Source organism: Ammospiza nelsoni, chromosome 17, assembly GCF_027579445.1.
Source record: "Ammospiza nelsoni isolate bAmmNel1 chromosome 17, bAmmNel1.pri, whole genome shotgun sequence".
Classification (NCBI taxonomy): Eukaryota; Metazoa; Chordata; class Aves; order Passeriformes; family Passerellidae; genus Ammospiza; species Ammospiza nelsoni.
Genome location: NC_080649.1, coordinates 12,593,049 through 12,613,713, shown reverse-complemented (window position 1 = coordinate 12,613,713; position 20,665 = coordinate 12,593,049). Strand labels below are relative to the sequence as shown.

Genomic DNA, 20,665 nt, shown 5'->3' with positions numbered 1-20,665 from the left:
TTCTCCTGGGAAGTTAAGAAGCCTCAGAGAAAATGAAAACAATTCTTATCTCATTTGCTTCTCCTGTGTTGTGCTCACATGTGGAATGTGTTTGGAGATTGTTTACCCACAGGTGATTGTTCCATTGGATTCTGCTGGGAGTTGTTTTCACTCTTTGGCCAATCAGGGCCAAGCTGTGTCAGGGCTCTGGAGAGAGTCAGGAGTTTTCATTATTATCTTTTTAGCATTCAGTAAGGATCCTTTCTGTATTCTTTAGTGTAGTTTAGTACAGTGGTCTTTAATATAATGTGTCACTTTCATATTTTCTGGAAAAATCCCTTTGCCCAGGATTTTTCTCCTGGGAAGATGAGAAGTCTCAGAGAAAAAGGAAAAAAATATTATCTCATTTGCTTCTCCTGTGTTTTGCTGCTTTGAAATGTGGTTTGGAGATTGTTTATCCAACTGGTCATTGTTTCGTTGGTTTCATGTGAATTGTTTTAACAATGACCAATCACCATCAAGCTCTGTCAGGACTCTGGAGAGAGTCACACGTTTTCATTATTATCTTTTTAGCATTTAGTGAGTATCCTTTCTCTATTCTTTAGTATAGTTTTAGTATAGCATTCTTAATATAATATAATATAATATCATAAAATAATAAATTAGCCTTCTGAGAGCATGGAGTCAGACTCATCATTCCTTCCTGCCACAGGGCACCCCACAAATACAATAGTGTCCCACAAAACCTCTGATTCCAGGGGATGTGGGCACAGGGATGGAGCCTGAATTCCTGTCTGAATCCCCATGGGCAGGTCCAGCAGGCAGGAGGAGCTTGGTGCAGGGCTGGAGTTCAGGGTTTATCCCTTGGTTTCTGATGCAGCAAATCCAGCACTGACTGTCCTGGTGCTCAGGAAATGTAAATGGAATTACGGGCTGGGGCTGAATGTGCAGATTTGGGATTGTTTTGGAAGGCAATTCTGCAGGAAAGCTTGCAGGGAGAATGATCTAGTGTTAATAGAGGGAGTTCTGTGAGGGTGCAGTATGAGGAATCCCTGCACAGAGTGAGACTTGTCGTGTTCAAAGTAGCGTGGGGAGTAGGGAAAGAAATGGAATAATTTAAATATGAAAGGCAGTGAAATGCAATGAATCAAGGTATGACTAACAAGGTGATTTAGTGAGATGGAGTTAAGCTGGATGCAATGTGGTTTTAAAAGAAAAAGGTGGATTTAGTAATAGAATTGTCGACATTTGAAGCAAAATACAAAACAAGAAAAGTGTCTAGGGGGAGCTAATGTTTAGTAGCAGTATTTTCAGTGTAAAAACCATCAGGAATTTAATGATAATTTTGTTCATTTTACACCATTTCCTACATCTATAACATTTACATAACAAACAAACAACAGCAAAAAAACACCCCAGGAGCAAGTTGCCAAGTTGTTGTAACATAAAATAAACATTAAATAGAAAACTTTAAAGAAAAAGAAAAATGGGCTATGACTTAACAGTGCCACTGTAAAATCAGCAATTAATATATTACTGTACAAAGCACAGCACTAAGCAGTGTTGGATAAGATATGAACTAAAACATGACTAAGACTGAGGGCTAGAATGAATTTTAAACAGCACCTAGAAATTTGTTCATTGGTGACCCAGCATGGCACTAGTGAGACCAGAGGTTAGGTACCACGTTCTGGTAACATATATCTAGGTTTTAAATATTTCCAGTGACTTTGGCTTCACAGCTGACATGCTAAATACATGGCATAAATTGTTGGAAGTGTGGGCAAATTCTTAAATGGTTTAAAGTAGTGTGTTTCTGGCTGAAAGGATTTGACCCTGCAAAAAATGAAACTGCATAGCTTATTTGATGTATTTCTGTGTCTGATGAGCAAGACAAGGACTGGGGACACAGTGTTCTGATATTGAAATAAAATATTTATTTTGGTGCTTCTTTACCAATATCTAAATTTAGACTAAAATTTTATTTTCTCCTTCCATTGTTTTCCTCACTAAACAGCAAGTACTGTTGTTTCTGAGAGGAAAATTGCTGATTCCTTTTAAGATTAAAAGAAGAATATTCAAAGTGAGCTCTGCACTGAGAATTTGTATGCTGAGCCTGTCAGACTGTGAATCTTTATTATTACTGAGCTTTATCCTTGAGTACATAGCTTGCAATCCAGTGTGAATATTAAGTGTCAGGCTCAGATGCTCTGTGAGGGATTTGCAGGGGCCGGCAGGCTCCTGTCCCACCATTCAGCCCCCTCCCAGTGATGAGGATATCGTGAATATATCATACCCAGGTGTCACTTGGCTGGGCTGCAGCTCCTGGTGCTGGGAGGGATGGAGGGGGTACCACTGCCAGCAGCCTGGGATTCTGCTGGGGTGCTGGGGAAGGGCATGGAGGAAGGAAAAGGTCTGTGGAACTGGTCACTCAGAAATGGTGATGTTTGCACTTCTGGTTCTTTCCCTGCTGAAAGAACTCTGGTTAAAAAACCTCACTATTGTATTAGCAGGGAATGCCCCAACAAAGGCAGGAATGATGAATCTGACTCCATGTTCTCAGAAGGCTAATTTATTTTTCTATGATACTACATTATATCAAAAAATACTATACTAAAGAATACAGAAAGGATACTTACACAATGCTAAAGAGATAATAATGAAAACTCCTAATAATGGACTCTCTCCAGAGCCCTGACACAGCTTGGCCCTGATTGGCCAAAGAGTGAAAACAACTCCCAGCAGAATGCAATGGAACAATCACCTGTGGGTAAACAATCTCCAAACACATTCCACATGAGCACAACACAGGAGAAGCAAATGAGATAAGAATTGTTTTCCTGTTCTCTGAGGCTTCTTAGCTTCCCAGGAGAAAAATCCTGGGCAAAGGGATTTTTTCAGAGAATGTGAATGTGCCACAAGCACAGTTTTTGTTTATCCCCAAATAACCAATCTGACCCTAAGAATTTCCCACAGATGTCTATGGGTTACATAATTTATACTTTTTGGTCCTTTTTTTTGTCCCATGGAAAGTCATGTTACTCTTGGGGAAAATCTGCTGTTTGGCACAGCTGAGCTTCCTCCTTTTTTCCTTCTGATCAGAGCAGAGCACTTCCACTCCACTGTGGGATCTGCATGGACTGCTCCCTACTTGTGACTTTGCATTTTTTAATCATTGTCAAATTGCACCCAGCTGGGAGCAACAACAAGAAATAGCTCCTTCAGCCCAAGGCTCTCCTGTGTTGTGTAAAACAAACACTAACTTGGCTTTTTGAAATCAGTTGTAGTCATTTTATGTAGCAGGAGTAAATCTCCAAATATGCCAGGTTTAGATTATTTTATTTTTTGCCCTTTATTCAGACTGAAATAATTTTTTGCATAAACAGTAACAACCCTTTTGATAAAACTACAATGTGCCAAGGGTGCAGTAACCTCTCCCCTTCTGTGCAGCATGCCCTGTGGTGGATACCACAGGCTGGGGATGCCTCCAGCATGGTTTGTGATATCTGGGGGAAGGCTGGACCTTTTCAAGCCCTGATGACCTTACAAAAATCCATTTTCCTGAAGATTGGTGTTTGTCAGCTGATCCATCTCACCACCTCTGTCTCCAGCATGTGAATTGATGTTTTTATTTTCTGTGATGATAGAAATGTCTGTGGATCAGAAAATTAGGTGTGTCTACCCAAATGAGATTTTTGCTTTGCTTTGTCCACAAGAGACAGGCTCCAGTCCGTGGAATGTGATGGACCCTCTAACTATTATTTTTCTGTTAGGGCTCAGATGTAGCCTACTGTTTGTCTAAGAATAATTATGCCATAAATCACAAAGCTGTTGGATAAACTGGTGGGCTTTGGTTTGTTTTTATTTTTTCTTATTCTAGTCTTTGATTTTAGATGTTATTGCCATCTACATTTCTTAAGCAATGTCAAAATTTCTGTTAAAAATAATAACAAATAGGTAAGCTTAGCCTTCTTCTCTCTACATGGGCTATTTCTTTCTGAACTGCATTGCTTATAGAGCTGTGATTTATTTCTTGACCTGTGATAGATGAGAGAACCACTAGTTTAAAAATGCAGAGTGCAAAGCCTGTGTTCTGGAAATGCAATGTTCCTGCTTCCCAGTGTTTGTCAGGGCTGACATCTCACCACTGGAATTGGTGGGAGGACTTCTCTAGTGGCAGATGAGGCCAGTTAAGCCTTTTTCAGATAATTTTGTTGTTTCTGCACCTCCTTTGAGCCTGTTGTTCCCTGGACTGAGTGGTCTCAGTCTGGCAGGCACAGCTGTGTTGCCATGGCTAACAGGGGAGCAGCACTGCTGCTCTTGGTGGGATTTTCTACCTGCTCATGGGGCAGAACAGTCTGTGCTGTGGGAAAGTGGGGAGAAACAACCAACCAACCAAACAAAAAATGTCTGGGACTTGAAAGAGTCCCATGGAAATAGGAATGGGGAACTCTGTGCCCTGGGCTCTGCCCCTTCCCTGCATTGGCAGAGGAGCTGAGGCTCTGCCTCTGAGCTGTCACTGCAGCCAAAATTCTGAAAGGTTTTCTTGTAAGAGACCCACATTCCTTTCAGCTTCATGATATGTTTGCTGCCGTACTTAATCCTACAGGTTTTGTGCTGAGTAAATATGTAAACATCCACATGGCCTCAGTCACAGGAGTAACCCTTTTTAACTCAGTGGTTTACCTTCTTTTTTAGGTATTTATTTAAACCTTCTGGCAGTTTCAGTCACAGGTAGGGGGATATGCATTGGAAATGATGGTTTTATCTCAGGTAGGATATGGAAATAGAAGCAAGGATAACTTGAGGTTATCCCAGTCTGGTTCTGTGCTGCAGCACGTGCAGCCCTGCTGGCCTTTAGGGCTCAAGGGGGCACAAAGGATTTCTTACACAGCTTGTGCAATATTTTAAAAGTAATATTTTAACAGAACTGTGCCATTTTTCCTCTGTACCACCATGCAGCTGTGAAGGCAGTGGTGGTCACCATCTCCACAGCACAGATCTTTCAGTTGATGTGTTGAAGATCTTCTCTGTTACCAGCCTTTAGTTGCACAGAATATGCACTGAGGGGCAGAGCCCTACAAAAGGAAGCACCTGGAGAGCTGTACCAAGGGTTCAGGACAGAGCTGAGACTGAGTCTGTTCTCACCTTCCCAGTGTCTACCCTCATGTACAGGTACAAACAATACAGAGCATCAACCAGCAAATAGTGCAAACCACTAACATTTGCATTTAATATTTCCAATCAGTTCTTATGCCAAGAGAAGCTATTCAATTTTAAGTACTATTTGGCCAAATCCCTGCTCAGATTCACCAAATCTCAGCGTTTATCCTCCTATCACAAAGAGGACTTCCATGATTCCATGATACAAGAATATGCTCTGCATCCTTTGGATTCCAAATGTGCTGTGCGCCATTTTAATTTTGAGACAAAAAATTACTTAATTTTGAAAGATCGAAACTGAGACTTCATAGAAAATTATTTTTTGAAGATTTTGCAGTATTTTTAATTTCATAGAGAATATTTGCTTCTAGCAAACACTGCAACTGATCTTGTTAATATTCTTCATGCTGTTACCCTTTGCAGTACCCCATGTGCATTCTTGCACCTGTAGTTGGTTGTTCTTTTTTTCTTCCACACAAAACTCCATTTCTGACATTGTATCAGTTGTTTTTTCTCCTCCTTGAGTTTCTTCTGTGCCCTCTTCACAGGACACGGCCTGTGCTTGGTGCTTTGTCCTTCCAGGTTCTGTGCCCCAGGCCACCCTGATCCCATGCTGCTCCTGTCACACAGAGCATTCCCTGGGACATGGGGCCACCTCTCCAGCACTGCTGGAGGAAAAGCGAATCTATGGGGTCTGAACATGCATCCAGCACATCCTCCCTGGTGGCTGTGGCTGCACTGAGGGCCAGGTCTGAGCCCTGTGGCTCCCAGGGCTGGGGCAGCTCCCAGGAGCTCTGTGGTGCCCCAGGGAGCACAGCCCAGCTGGGTCCGGAGAGCAGAGCCAGCTCCACTTAATGCCTCAGGTTTGAGCTTTTCCATTTTTCAGATTCTGTGCTGCTTTAGTGTTTGAGGCTTCATATTCAGGGATGGTGAGCTCTGTGCACAGAGCAGGGAGACAAAACAATTCCTGCTGCAGCTGGGGACCAAGGACAAATGATCCAAATCTCAGGCCCAAGACCCTAAAAAATATGGGCTGAGGAGAGAAAAACAAGCAGGGTGGGACTTCGTGGGCTAAAGCTGGAAGTGGACAATGAACTGCAAGATGCAAATGGAGCAGAACTGATCACAGTGAGAGACCTCATGGCCTGTCACCCATTTTGGGGCTATTTTGGTTCATCTTGGGTGCAGCCCTGGCTGGGCTCTTGTGCTGCCCAAGGTGGATCCATTGAGGAGATCCTTTTAATAAATCCCTGCTTTATTCTTTAGCTCTGTCCAGCCTCTGCTCTAGAGCAGCCTTCCCAAGACATCCCACTGACAGCCCCAGGGTCCACCTGGGGGCTCCAGGAGCAGCAGCCCCCTGGGATGGAGGGGGACAAGGGGACCCTTGGGGTCTGGAGTCCTCACAGGAGCCCAAAGGCTGGAGAGAAGGGGCAGTGTAGTCAGAGGGCCATGTCTGAGGTCAGCCAGGTTGGAGATGGAAACCTCATGGCACAGTTGAGCCCAGAGCCTGAAAAATAATATTTTTTTCATTCTAATAGGAAATGCTGTTCTGTAAAGCATTCATTGTAACGACTGAATTAAAAGAAATAGCTGTACTAAGGTGTTGCTTAAGATTCAGGATTAAATTTAATGGTAATAAAGTGCAGCTAGAAATGCTCAGTAAATGGTTTCAGTCCCCTCTTCTAAGGCTAATCAAGGCAGTGAGCTGCTCTATGTGGAGCATCCTGGCATAAATATCAAATGTGATTTATCATATTCCAGTTGCATTTCGTTTTTTCTCCTTTTCCCTTTTTTTAACCTGATGTTCTGAGGATTTCCTTTTAGTGCCTACAAACATCTCCTTTTGACAGACAGTGCAAATTAAAAGATATGGCTGGGCAAAGGAAACTGGAACCCAAATATGCCCCCTGGGTTTTCATTTACAGTTAGAAGCTACAGACACAATTACTGCTGACAGAAATGCAGAAGCCAGTGGCAGAGTGCATGTGGCAGTAGAGTCGTGCCAGGCAGTAATTGGGAAGATTATTTTTAATCAGAGCATATCCTACAGCCCAAACATTAGAAATCTCTTGTAAGGCTGACAGGAAATTAAACTGAGACCAAACAAAAAAAGCCTCAAAATAGAAGTAATATGGTTAGAAGTCTAATGATGGCAGAACTCGCTGCTTGTTGTATTTGGTTGTTATCTAAAGGGAATGGCTTTTAACTTGCAGCAAGAGATATCATTGTTTAATTGCATTTTTAGAACAGAATTAAAAAATATCAGATTAGATCAATTTAGACACAGGCTTTTGATAAAGGTCTGAAGCAGTAGATGTTAAGTCAGGCTTAGTAATTGTATATATGTATTAGTAGTGATTTTTATTATTGCTTTAGGTAATTTTATTTTCTTTAATATAATCCTTAATGAAACCACTTCTACTGGAAAATAACATCATGTCTGGGATGCTCTTGGAATGCTTGGCTCTGGTGATATTTTTGAAGCCTGGATGGGCTCTGTCTCAGTGACCCTGCAGAACAAGCTCAGCTTGTTGGGGCTGCCTCAGCTGCAGCCCTGAGGGAGAAATCCCTGGGGTGTCTCAGTACTGGCACTTTCACCTGGAAACACTTCTTCATTTTTAAGTGAATTTTAATAGATAGTCATCTGTGCCAAACTTCTCCCTACACGCTCAGCTGGGCTTCTTCCAACTGCCTGTGCAGTTTCCCTTGTCCCTGAACAGAGCAGGTGTGCTGTTTTCTGGGGCAGGAATTGATGTTCTTAGAAGGCTAACTTATTATTTTATGATATTAGGTTATATTAAAGAATACTATACTACAGAATAGAGAAAGGATACAGAGAGAAGGCTAAAAGATAATAATGAAAACTCGTGGCTCCTTCCAAAGTCTGACACAGCTGGACAGTGATTGGTCATTAAGTCAAAACAATTCACATGAAACCAATCAAACAGTGACCAGTTGGATAAACAATGTCCAAACCACATTCCAAAGCAGCAAAACACAGGAGAAGCAAATGAGATAGTATTGTTTTCCTTTTTCTCCGAGGCTTCTCATCTTCCCAGGAGAAGAATCCTGGGCAAGGAGGATTTTTCAGAAAATGTGACAGTGACAAGCAGGAGCTCTGCTGCTCTTGGTGTGCCTGCCACGTGTAAATGTTGTAATACCAGCTGCAAGCAAAGCTTGGCTGACTGGGAGTTTATTTCTCAGTCATAGGAGTGCAAAACTTGCCTGTTTCATGTTTTGCCACAATTGATGGCAGTTGTGGAAAAGGAAATTTAGCACTGGCCATGTGCAGGTGATGTTTCTCCACAGGATTGCTTGTAGCTGTGTGGGCAGCTCTCAAGGGCATTCTGTGTCAGTGTGAGGAATAAGGCTAAATGCCCAAATCCAGAGCCAGCCAGGTTATCCTGAGGCCTGCAAATAGGATTTTATCACAATTACAGTAGAGGTTTTTCACACAAAAAACTACTGGCATTTTCCAGCTTCTTCTAGTCTTTCCTTCTACTCAAAGTTGCTTCATAAAATCATGTGGATATGCCTGAAGTCCTGCTGGTTGTTTAGGTATTGCCAGAGTAGCTGGGTAACAAATCCAGTGTACTCGGTGAGGCAGATAATTTCAGTGCGTACAAGCCCTGGAAATTGTGCCCTGTTTACTGTTAGGAATTTTACTGACGTGGATAAAAAGCATATTAAATTTACTGACAGATTGATTTGATTATACTCTGACCTAAGTGTGTATTATCTTTGGAGACTCAAAATATGGACAAAAATTCTACTTTCAGGAGTATTTGTATCAAAGAATCCATAATGCCCTTTGCATGTGGAAATGAAAAATGCACGTAGGGAGAATCTGTTAGGTAAAACATGGCTGAGCTTACTGTACCTACTGGAATTCAGTGAATAATTCAGCAAAATGTTACATGTCACAGCTGCTCATTAATAAGAAAGAATGGCAGGGAATAGTGTTACCCAATTGCAATTCCCAAATCTGTGCTTGTAAAGTATATTCTGAATGCCCCCCTTTTTGTTATGCATTTTATGACAACTTTTCTTTTGCAAAAATGCTGCAAATTTTCATTTGAAGGATATAAAAAAAGCAAATTACAGTGGTGTGTTCCTGTTGAAACAGAAACCTGTGCTGGGGAAAATTTACAGTTATGGCTTAATAATTTCTATTTTAGTAGGTGAATTTGAAATGAAAACATAGATTTTTAGTTTCAAATGCATTGCAAACTGTCCATGGAATGTGTAATAAATAATGAGGCTTGTGAATCGATAACCAGATTTTGCAGTTTGGCTTTGTACTACAATTAAAAAAACCCTTCTGACCCAACAGTGCGTGCAGTGACAGCCCAAGCAGTGGATTATCAATTGTATTTTTTGTTGGATCTCTCTGTGAGGGCAGAGCACAAGCAGGAGCTGCCCTGAATCCCTCATTCCCACTAAGAATGTGATTTTCTCTCCCCAGGAAACTCCACAGAAGCCCCATGCGAGTGGTGCCTATTGTTTCCATGAGCAGAGCCTCCTCTCAGTAAGTCCCTGGGTTTTTTCTTGCCTGTTGATTTTCCCAGATCTCTCCTGCGCTCTCCCAGTTAATGCAGAAATCCCTGGGACTCTCCAGCTTGCTGCATCACCAGTCTAGCAGAGCACAAGTAAAGGGTCTGAGGGTTTTAGTCTTCAGTGAGCAGTGACATCCTTAGGAAATGATCTTGCCTGGTTCTGGCTGGAGGTTAAAGGGATTTTCTCTTGTGTTTCCCTCGTGCATGTTTGGGTTGTGTCACTGTCAGGTTTGTGCCACCTTTGGCTGATTACTTTGTGTACAGATTACTCACAGACACTTTGTGCCCTCAGAACAGCAATGGATAATTAATTCATCATGCTGTCCTTTTGAAAATGCTCTCTATAAAGTTAGGATATCATGAATTAAGCTCCAAAATTTATAGGACATACGAAAAAAGTATTTGTGCTGATTAGTTTTTTGCCTTTTCCCTTTGTGAGAAGAAGCTTTCAAATCCAAACCACTTGTTGCTCACTTATACTAGGAATTTATTCTTCAGTAAAGTTTTTCTTTATAGCACATACATAAAACCAATAATGATTAAGCACTTTTTATTCAGGATATACACAGAAGTGTCAGACAAAACTGTAATTTGTGGTAGATGTGTATTTTATATTTAAACAGTTTTTAATAATCCTCTGCTTAAAATAAACTCCAATTCTCAGATATTTTGTATTAGATAATGAGCATGGTTTGTTCTGTATTAGGCTGAGTATATTTTGCTTTATATGCATTTATAATTACACTCTTCTTTGTTCTGTGTTGCACATGACTATTGACAAAATAATAGACTGTGTTCACTTTTTTGTTCCACTGTATTAATGTGAGAAGCTGAGTTCTGCCCCAACACACAAAGTTTCATGTCACTGAAAAAATTAGACACACAGTCCTTGCTAGGAAAAAAAAAAAAAGAGTTTTGCATTTATTCTCCTACACTGAACACCATCTTCCTCCTAATGTCTTTGAAATAAGATTTCATTATTTCAAAAAGACTGCCTGGCTTACTGGATGAAAAAAAAAAAGCCTGTTCATCTTGAGGATAGATTTAAATCAATTCTGTAGTGCTCAGCATGCTTGTTGCTTTTAGCTTTTCCTCTGTCACGAACAGTATTTTCTAGCACAGAATAACCTTACAGCCCTTAGCAGAATTTGATGCAATTGACAGCTTTTGTTAGAAAAATTCTGGTAAGAAATTGCACGAAGGAGGTTGGGGTTTCCAGCCCAGGGGAGACAGCAGTCCCTGAGATAATCACAGCATGTTTGGAGGAAGCTCACATTAATTTGGCTGTGAACACAGTGCCTCAGTAGCTATAAATTCTGCTTCCAGGAAAAAGATATTCATTTCCCCTCAACGAACTAAAGCAGAGGTTTGGGGAGCTGCAAGAAGAGAGAAGGAGAAAACGCTCGTTTGGAACCTGAGGAAGGTTTAACGCTCCCAAACCCGCTCGTGCATCATGCGCTGATTATTTTCCCGGTGCCCATAGGGCAGCAGCAGGACTCTCCATCAGCTGAGGGGTCCCTGTGTCAGCAGGCTCAGCCCCAGCCCCGGGTGTTGCCTGGAAACAGCTCTGGATGGCAGCTGGCTCCTGGCAGCTCCATCTGCCTGGGCGGGATGCCCTCCTCACTCCTGGGGCACGGGGCACAGCTACCGCACCGCTGGAACGCTCTGTCCCCTTCCCTGCCCGGAAAAAGGCATTGCAAACCACAAATTCCACCCCAGCACACAGGTGTTAGGGTGTTGGAATTGCATGTGTTCAAATGAATATCTGCTCCCTCTCAAAATCTCTTGTAATAATGGAATTTTGTATTCCTTGGGTTGAATTTCATTTCAGTTCCCAGCTATAGTTGATTTGTAGTTGTTTTCCTGTTTCGTTTTGATAGAGAAATATGTTGAGGTAAGTCTAGAAAGTCTTGAACTAGAGAAATCCTCGATTTTAAAATTCAGTTTCCCAGCCTATGGATTTGGGTGCTTGACCTTCTGTTAATGGTGCAGTGATGCCTCCAGTACTCCAGCAAAGCTGCAGTGCATTGAGCAAACCAGTAAACAAAGCAATACAAGACAGCTCCAGAAAACCACTGAAAATAAACATGACAGGCAGGGGAGATAGAATTGTTCCAAATATACAGTGGGAAATCAAGGACAAATAGTGACTGGCAGGGGGTCTGGAGCAGAAAAAAGAAAAGAAATCAGAAGTGTTTTGGTGCTTGGCAGAAAGTTTCTACAATTCTTGCCCATTCTGTTGTTTTCTTTTTTCTTCTTCTTCAGGTTGTGCATGCAGCAACAGCTGTTCCATAATTTGATAAACATACTGTAATTAAGTGATCTTGTTTATTAGTAACACCTTTCCCTGACTAGGAGATTTTAAAGTGGCAGAGAAAGGATGAGCCAGGGGTGCTGCTTCATATTAATTTGACAGCTTCATCCTTTGGAAGCTCTGCCATGGTTATCCATGTTTTAAACCCTGCTGGATGTAAAAATATTTATATTAAAAGGCTTTTGCTCTCCAGTCTTACCTTGCAGAGGCGCCTGCAGGAAGGGCTTATAAAGCCAGGGAAAAAAAAAGACATTTAAACCCCTTTTCTCTAATTTTAGAGTGAGCTGTGTTTTCCTTGGAATTGTAAACACGCAGAACATAATAAAAGAGAAATAGCTGTAATTGCATTGAAAATATTAGAGGGCATTATGAGTCCTTTTTTCCCCCTCATTAAACACATAGTGAAAAATTGTTAAAACAATAAATCTATTTTCCAAAACATCATAGCATGCCATGGAGGAGTCTGAGGAGTTTAGTGTGATCTAGGGATTTCTACCTGAGAGATGTGAAAAAAAAATTGTGAAAGAGACCTATTGTAAAATACCACAATTCTCTTAGAAAGAAACCAATATTATCTCTTTATTCTAAAAAATATAGAAAAAAATTAATGATGGCATTCTTTTTTATCCATCTCTCTCTCTATTCTGATGCAGTCTGAATGAGAGTATTAGTCTAGAGAGTTGAATATTTTTTCAATTGCAGCACTTTGAATTACTGATATGTGCAAATTACAGTAAAAAAGGGATGAAGAATGGTAGTTAGACAACATAAATGATGCAGTAAGTTCTGCTCCATTACTTTATCTCAGCTAGGATGGGGAACTGTTTAGTTGTTAGGATGTGCTCCACTGTCATGTTATTCATTGTTGTTTTGCAATATCTTCAGATATCTTCAACAGTTATTGTAGGAATTCATTAAGGGCCAGGAGCAGCGAGGCATTTCCCCACTCCTAATGATGAGCAGAGAATATTCTCATGGATGTTTTGCTTCAGAAAAAGCTTAACTAGGGTAGCTGAGCCTGACCTGTGCTGGATTTATCTTTTTTTTTTCCTTTTCCTAGTGCTGCTGTGAGGTAATTCAGTGTTAGGTGGCTGTTTGTAATATTGCTTTTCCATTAGTTAGATATGTTTCACTAGATATGTGCTTTCCTGTTTAGGGAGTGAAATATACTTTTGTTTAATTGGGTGGGCTTGGGGTATTTAAAATCTGCATGTTCCAAGGTTTCATTTACCAGAGGGGAAGAAAATGTTGTGGGATTTTTTCCTTGCTGTCATTAATGTGAAGTTTTTATGAGTAAAATCACCATTTTTTTGGATGAAGGAGCAGTTATGTGGGAGCAGGTTTATAGGAGTCACTGTTAAACCACTGCTATAATTTCTCATTTCCTGAATGGTAAAAGGGCTACAAACCAGAGTATCAGAGGTCTGCCTGTGATTTACAGGTGATTCTGCTGCTCAGCTCATTGAAACCATGATCTTCCTACAGAAATAAAGGAGCTGTCCTTGTTTAGATTGTGCTTTATCACTGCTGCAGGTGATTTCTGTATTTATTGGGGCAGCTCAAGTTACTCTCTCAAAGCAGATTCAGGAGCATAAGGGCCACTGAAATTGAATAGGGCATCTTGAAAAGAAGAGGCAGACTCCTAACACAAGGGGGTTTTTTGAAATATCACTGTAGATTATCACAAATTACAACTCTGTAACTAAAATTAGCATTGTAAATTCCCTTGGTTGTACACAAATGTACATGGAAAGAAACATTGCGACAATTTCCTAATTTCTCCTTCTTCCCTTTTAACAATTCAGTCCCTATTTCTTTCTGATGGATTCTTTTCTAAATTTTCCATCTTTCCAAGAGGTGTTTTGAGTTAACCAAGTAAAAGCCTTAGGGGATAAATACAGCCTGGCCTGAGCCTGTGTATTTACAGTTCATGGCAGCTTCTTTTCTGAACATCACAAAGACATTTTCTTACTCAGGCTTTATGAAAATTTCCACATGCATGTAAACATCCAAAATAATTTCACTGGCAATTGTTTGCACTCTGGATGTTCTCCAGATTGCAGCTTTAAGAGGGTTTTGATCAAGTTCATTTCCACAGCTCCGTGGCATTTAAGAGCTATCAAGCCCAAATATTCCTGTGAGATTAGTATGTGCTATTATCTCTTTATTACAGAAGGAGAAGCCAGAAAATTGAGCAGCCTGAGTGATGTGCCAGGAGAAGGAGTGTAGCAGAGCTAGGATTTGAATTCATGTTTCTCAAATCCCAAATCATTGCCTACATTCTTGGGCCATCTTTCCTCTGCTCTGCCTCTAATCCAGTAACTTTTATTCTTAATGATTTTTTCATTTGACAGTGAAAAAGACCTTATAGTTTCATGCTCCTTCCTGCCTCATAAAATTGAAATTTTTCCTTAAGAAAATCCTGCAGTTATTAAATGTGTATGGAAAGTGTGTGATATGCAAAGTGCTTTCAGCACAGGGCAGAGCTAATTGAAATATGACATTCCTGGTGATGATCTGGGCCATGCCAGGGGTGTCCCCATCCTTTAATGAAGATATAAACTCGATCCCCTTTTCTTTGAAGAGCTTACAGACTTCTGAAAGTTTTTTTTTTTTTGGTTATGCAGGGTGGAGATGCAGCCACAGCAGACACTTGAGTACTCAGTACAGGAAATTTTAAACCTGGCCAGGCTGCTCTGGGTTTTGGGGTGTGCTGCTGGAAAAAAAAAAAACACTGAGTGTGGGCACTCAGGGGTCACAGTGAGGTCTCTCAGTGCTGTGGTCAGTGGGGAATCCCTGTCCCTGCACACAGAGCACTCAGAGCCCATCTAATGCCCTAGAAATATCTCTTTATCCTGATCTGAGCATCCCTGGGCGCCACCTGGTCCTCTCCCAGTGGGGGAACGTCTTTACTGCTCATGGAAATGAACAGGAGCATTGGATTGCAGGAATTTAGAGGTGAGGGAAATTTCATTTCTTTTTTGTTCCCCCATTACATTTGAGGTTAGTTACTAAATCACAAGTCTGTGTTGTGGCGTAATTCCTGTGTAGCACAAGCACAACCAATAGACAACAGCTTTTGTGGGAATTTTTATTTGTCCTGCAAGATGTGTTAGAAATCATATAACTGATAAGTCTTTAAATTTTGGATATGAGGTGGCAGTTGGAAAATGCATCTCCAGGGAGGAAGGAGAGCTCTGGGGAGTAAGAAAAATCTGTTGATATAAAATGAAAATTTTATCCTCATGCTGCATCGTTTGAGAAACTGAAATAGGTGAAACAACATGAGTTTGTCAAAGTGGATTTGTATCTGGCAGCATTTACTTTTCCTTCAGGAGTTTTTAATATCAGATACTGAGATTACCTCCTGGAACTGCTCTGACTGTGGGCCTTCCTAGGAGCTCACTGCACTGTGGACCATTCTAGAACTTACCATTGGCGTTCAGCAGTGTGGGATTTCCTACCAAGGAGTTAAGCCTTTATCTTTTATCCTATTGAAATATGCTTCCACCTGTTAATGCATTAAGGAGAGCAGCTTGTCTGTGACCAAAACCCATTGCAGACTAATCAGGGCAAGTTTGGGCGGGTGGGTCCAAAAGCAGAGTCCTTGGCTCTGTGTGCAGAGCGAGTGTGGTGGTGTTCACAGGGGTCCCAGGATGAGGGCAGAGATGGCAGAGATGAGGATCTGACTCCATGTTTCAGAAGGCTGAACTATTATTTTATGATATATATTATATTAAAAGAAAATGATATATTAAAACGATACTAAAATAATAGAAAGGATTTCATCAGAAGACTAGAAAGGAAAAGAATGAAATGATACTAAAATCTTATGATTGACCAGAGAATCTGAGCCAGCTGACTGTGATTGGCCATTAATTAGAAACAATCAACATGGACCAATCAAAGATGCACCTGGTTGCATTCCACAGCAGCAGATAATTATTGTTTTTCCTTTCCTTTGAGGCTTACCAGCTTCTCAGGAGAAAAAAATCCTAGCAAAAGGATTTTTAAAATATAAAATATGTCTGTGACAGAGGGAGGGCTGTGTGTGCTCCTAAATCCTAAATTCTTGTGCAGCCCCAGCTCAGTGGTTGAGGAGGGAGAATGAGGAAAAAGAAGAGAGAAAAATAATAAAGACAATCCTGATGCAAGCACTGCTCAGCCACAGCCTGGCAATAGCAATAACACCCTTATCAGCACTGCTTTAGTCAAAAAATCCAAAATACAGCACCACATGGGCAGTATCTGCATTTCTGTGATGAAAATTAACCCTGCCACACCTATAATATTCCTGGTTTTCTTTACTGTGAAGTTTGTGCTTTCCTCATCTGCACCCCAGAGGAACTTTCATGAGCACACCAAGAAAAGAGAAGAGAAGCACTGGCAGAGTGGTTTTGTTTGTTGGAGAGTTTGTTTTTGTGGTGTTTTTTTCCCTTATCTTGAAGGATAGTTTACACAGCTAAATGACACAGTTATAAAAAATATATATATATATTGGGCCTACACTGAGAAAAAAATTGATCTGAAATCCTTCACAAATTATGTTTTTATCAAGACCAAGATGTTGTGTGCTATTGATTTTTAGATCCACACAGCCTACAAGTAATAGAAGTTGCAGAGACAAAATAATTTAAGATGGTTTTCTGTCTTTTGTGTAAGCCAGGTTAGGATATTGAAGAACAAATCAATTTCTTTGCCACTCAGATTCCTTGAAACCCAAAAGTAAATTTCAGCATGAGTTATGGTTCCCAAATATTTGTATTTTCTGGTTCCAAGTTTTTTCCTGCAGGCAATAGGCCTGGTTTTGTCTGACAAGCTTTTTTGCACCTTGGTCACTATTAGTGCAACAGGGAGCTGTAAATAAAAGCATACAGGAGGCAGGAGCACCATGGATGAAACCTAGCAGCAAAAATACGAAATAGAATCGTGCAAAAATCTTGTGTAAATAGCAAAATATGCAGAGGATTCAATCCAAAGTAGGGGGGAAATGATGAAATGGCAGAAGTCCATCTCTGGGACTGGGCTCCGCTGCCCTGTGTGCCCTGATCACACTTTGAGGGATCAATTCTACTGAAAGTGTTGGATGATCTGACAATGGGAGCTGGATGGATCAGGGCAGAATCAGCTTCAGGGAGGTGCCTTTGTCATTGAGGGCAGGAATTCTGAATACTTGAATCATTTGGCTTCAAATAACACTCACCTGGAGAAATAAAACATTGATGGGAGCTAAGAAAACAATAAACCCACTACAACTAATGAAAGCAGGTAGTACACAAGTGATTTTATGGCAGCTCAGTACAAGTTCTTGTGACTGACTCAGGAATGTTTGTTTAAGGAATGTGTTCAGGAGGATATGTAGATTTAAAAGCTACAGGTATGCTCAGAACAGCACACTCTGTATTGGACAAGTTGTGGATGAAGAAATGACTTGTTTAGACCTGATGTTTAACTACACAGGAAACCTGCATTTGCATAACTTGATGAATAACATTAGAGTTGGCTTTTCTTCAGCTTTGTTGGGTACCAGAGGGAGAGAGTAGGAGCATTCTGCAGAGAGTATTTTTAAAGCAGCTCTGAAGCTCACTTGTTGAAATGCTGAAAATATTTTGTACCAACTGATGTGCAGTTAAATGGAATAGGCTGATCCTCAGTAGGTTCAGGGGTATTTGTATCATCATCTAGTTTTCCCTGAAAGAGTCTTTGATGTAATAGGAGACAACTTTTTCATGATTCATAATCTTAAAGAAAATGGCCCATATTTAAAATAACTGTGGCTCTGTCTCCAGATGTCAATAAATTATTTCTTCCAGAACACTATTCCCAAATGCAGATCCTTGTAAACATTCCCCCTCACTACTGCTCCTTCCTGGTATCCAAACTCTGCCTCTGGTTTCTTGGGAGACCTTTTTAGTGTTCAAAGTGGGGAAATTATCCCAAGCACTGTTTTGCTGCACTCTGGAGACTTCTTCACTGTTCCACACACACTCCTCTTCCTCTTCTTTCTGTTCCATCCCACTCCTCCCCCTTGTGGGATGTTTCTCCTGCTTCCCTCAGATGTGGGAATGAAGTCCTGCCTGGATTCATGCTGCATTCCAGGGGGAGATTTTGTGCCTTCCTTTATGGGCTCTCTGGGTTCAGTGCTAAAGGAACAGAGGGGAGAAAAACAACGTCATTCTTTCATTGCTAATAGTGCAGGATGGAAGGAATAAAAGCCCTAAAATGTATGAAAAGACCATATGAGAATATTCTAACCTGAAAATAAGCCCAATTCCACAATTCCAAGGACTAATGTTCTCTGCAGCAAAGCTGGGAAGGTTCTCATAAAAAGATCTGTTCTTTAGGGAGGGGGATTATCTGCTTAAACTGCAATATCAATGGAAGCACTGCAGGAGGGTTGGACTGGAAGGCAAAACCCACTTGGTGACCCAGTTATTCAAGAAATCACAAAGAGTGGAATCAAGATCTCCCAGCCCTGTGGCAGATAGAGCCATTGCTGATAAAAGGACAGATAGCAGATACGGGTTATGCTGAGGAAAGAGGAGAGGGATTCACTGGGAGGACAAGGAGGGCAGGGGGAAATGCAGCCAGAGCCAGAGGAGAGCAGCAGCCTCAGACACACTTGGGTAATGGGGACTGGAGATTGGGATCTCTATCTCAGCACAGAGACAAGTGATAGGGAGATTTTAGGGGCACATCCATGAACCAGGGGGCTCAAGTGTAGTGAATCCACTGGATCTGCCAGAATTCCACTGGAATGAATTTGTTTTTATTAATTTGTAATTTTTATTGATTTTTTGATTTTTTAATTGACTTTTTAATTTTTTTTTTCAAAAAATTAGTTTTGTTTTACAGTGAAGGGGATTGATGGAGGGAAGTGCATGGGAATCTACAGTGTTCACTTTGTAAAAGGGACAAAATAATATTTCTGTTGAGATAGGATTGTTCCAAGCAGGCAGAACTGAAAGTGCAGAAAGCTGAAGGATTAAGTGCCAGAATAAAATTCACTTGGAGAATTTGATAATAGATGGAAATCTTTCCTTGATGAGGGCGTGCATGGCTTATTATTGCTCAGAAGGGTTTTTTGGGAAACATCAGATGGAGTTCTCAGCAGCATTAGTTCCATGCTTGACAGCTGTCAGAAAAAGCAAATTGAATATTTAGCAACTTTGAGAGAAGGCCTTGCACACAGAAAATACAGCCCTGTTTCTGCTGGAGCTGGTTTCACATGTGCTGCTGAGCACAAATTTTGGTTTCCACGCAGAGATGTGGTCCAGGGAAGGTGGAGGAATGATCAGAGGGGAGGAGGAGCTGCTGTGCAGGGCAGGCAGGGAATGCATGGTACAGCCTTTCCCTTGGGAAATGAGGGACGGAGGAGTGACATGGAGAAAGGATAGATTGGAATCATTATTGATATTGATTTGAATATTGATGTTCTAGTGACGTGATTCATAAGACAGGGATTATGGAGTCAGACTGATGAAAAGCATGGCTCTTTCTGTGCTATTCAACAGCTTTTCCACTGGTTCAGATGCAAAAAATAAATGCAAGTTAAGAATAATTATCTAAATAAATGTATGGTATTTCCTACAGAACAAAATGCAGGATATCCCTCCTGGCAGATTACTGTGGGGACACTGGTGCTTGTATTCTTTCAGGAACATCTAAAGGTGATTGTTGTAGGACAGGGGATTTAGCTGACACAATCCAGTTAAACCAGCTCCTCTGATGTGTGGCATTAGAAATGTATTTATGGATCTGGTGTGTGGCTCTCGGTTATGGTTTTTTTGTGTACAAAAATTGTGTATCTAGAAATACATAATGGGAAATTTAAAGACAGGAATCAGCATTTATGTTATTCACTGGCTTTAAAAAATGTATTTGTTGAATTATGATGAAAGAATACTATTTAAATCTTTTAAAGTGGCAGTAGTTTTCTTGAAAGCCATTTTCTATTGAATTGATTCCAATCACATAATTTTAGATTCCAAAATGTTTTATTGATCTGCTTAGGGAGAAAATCAGTCCTTGGCTTTCAGGTAAACCTCATCTCAGGGCCCTGTAATGTGGGATGCAGTTGCACTCAGCTTTGATACTTAGCTACCCAATCCTCCTTTTTTTGAAGGGAAATGCCTTCAAACCAAGTGTTTGAAGTGCCCCCAGGAGCAAACATGGGACGTTTTGTAGGTCCCCTTCTGTGTTCCTGCAGCCTCTGAGGATAGTTTCATGATTTCATAAGTCCAAGACTGGGAAAACCATTAAAATTCATTATTGTCAGACAACCCTTTCAGTTATTTTAATGTGTGTTTTTAATGGTCTTGTAATTTAAGTGTTTTCTCAGCCAAAGATCAAGGAGTGGTCAGTTTGGTGTCTGTGTGGGGATGAGATTTTCTTTTTAATCTTCAGCCTTAATCAACCTTTTGTGTGTTCTTCTACCCAGAGTAGTTGTGACCTAGAGTGGACTGACACTGTTTTATGGACATAATTAATATAATTATATGATCAATAATAAATATCATTAGTATAAGAATATGGTACAGGCCACAGTATTTATTTGCTGCTATTTTCCAGCATTCCTAAGTTCAGCTGAACACAGAAAAGGCGATTTTTCTTTCTTTTTTGGAGTAAATTTGGGTTTTTATATAATGGAGAA

At 40.8% G+C, this 20,665-nt stretch overlaps 1 protein-coding gene across 5 annotated transcripts in view; it reads left to right on the top strand.

Annotated features, from left to right (window-relative positions):
• Window positions 1-20,665, top strand: part of RBFOX1 (RNA binding fox-1 homolog 1) — a 1,162,992-nt gene that overhangs the window by 485,401 nt on the left and 656,926 nt on the right. For all 5 annotated transcript variants that reach the window (XM_059484829.1, XM_059484819.1, XM_059484826.1 and 2 more), the window contains one exon: window positions 9,608-9,670. In XM_059484829.1, the coding sequence (XP_059340812.1) occupies window positions 9,608-9,670 (63 nt within the window). The remainder of the gene's footprint in view (window positions 1-9,607; window positions 9,671-20,665) is intronic.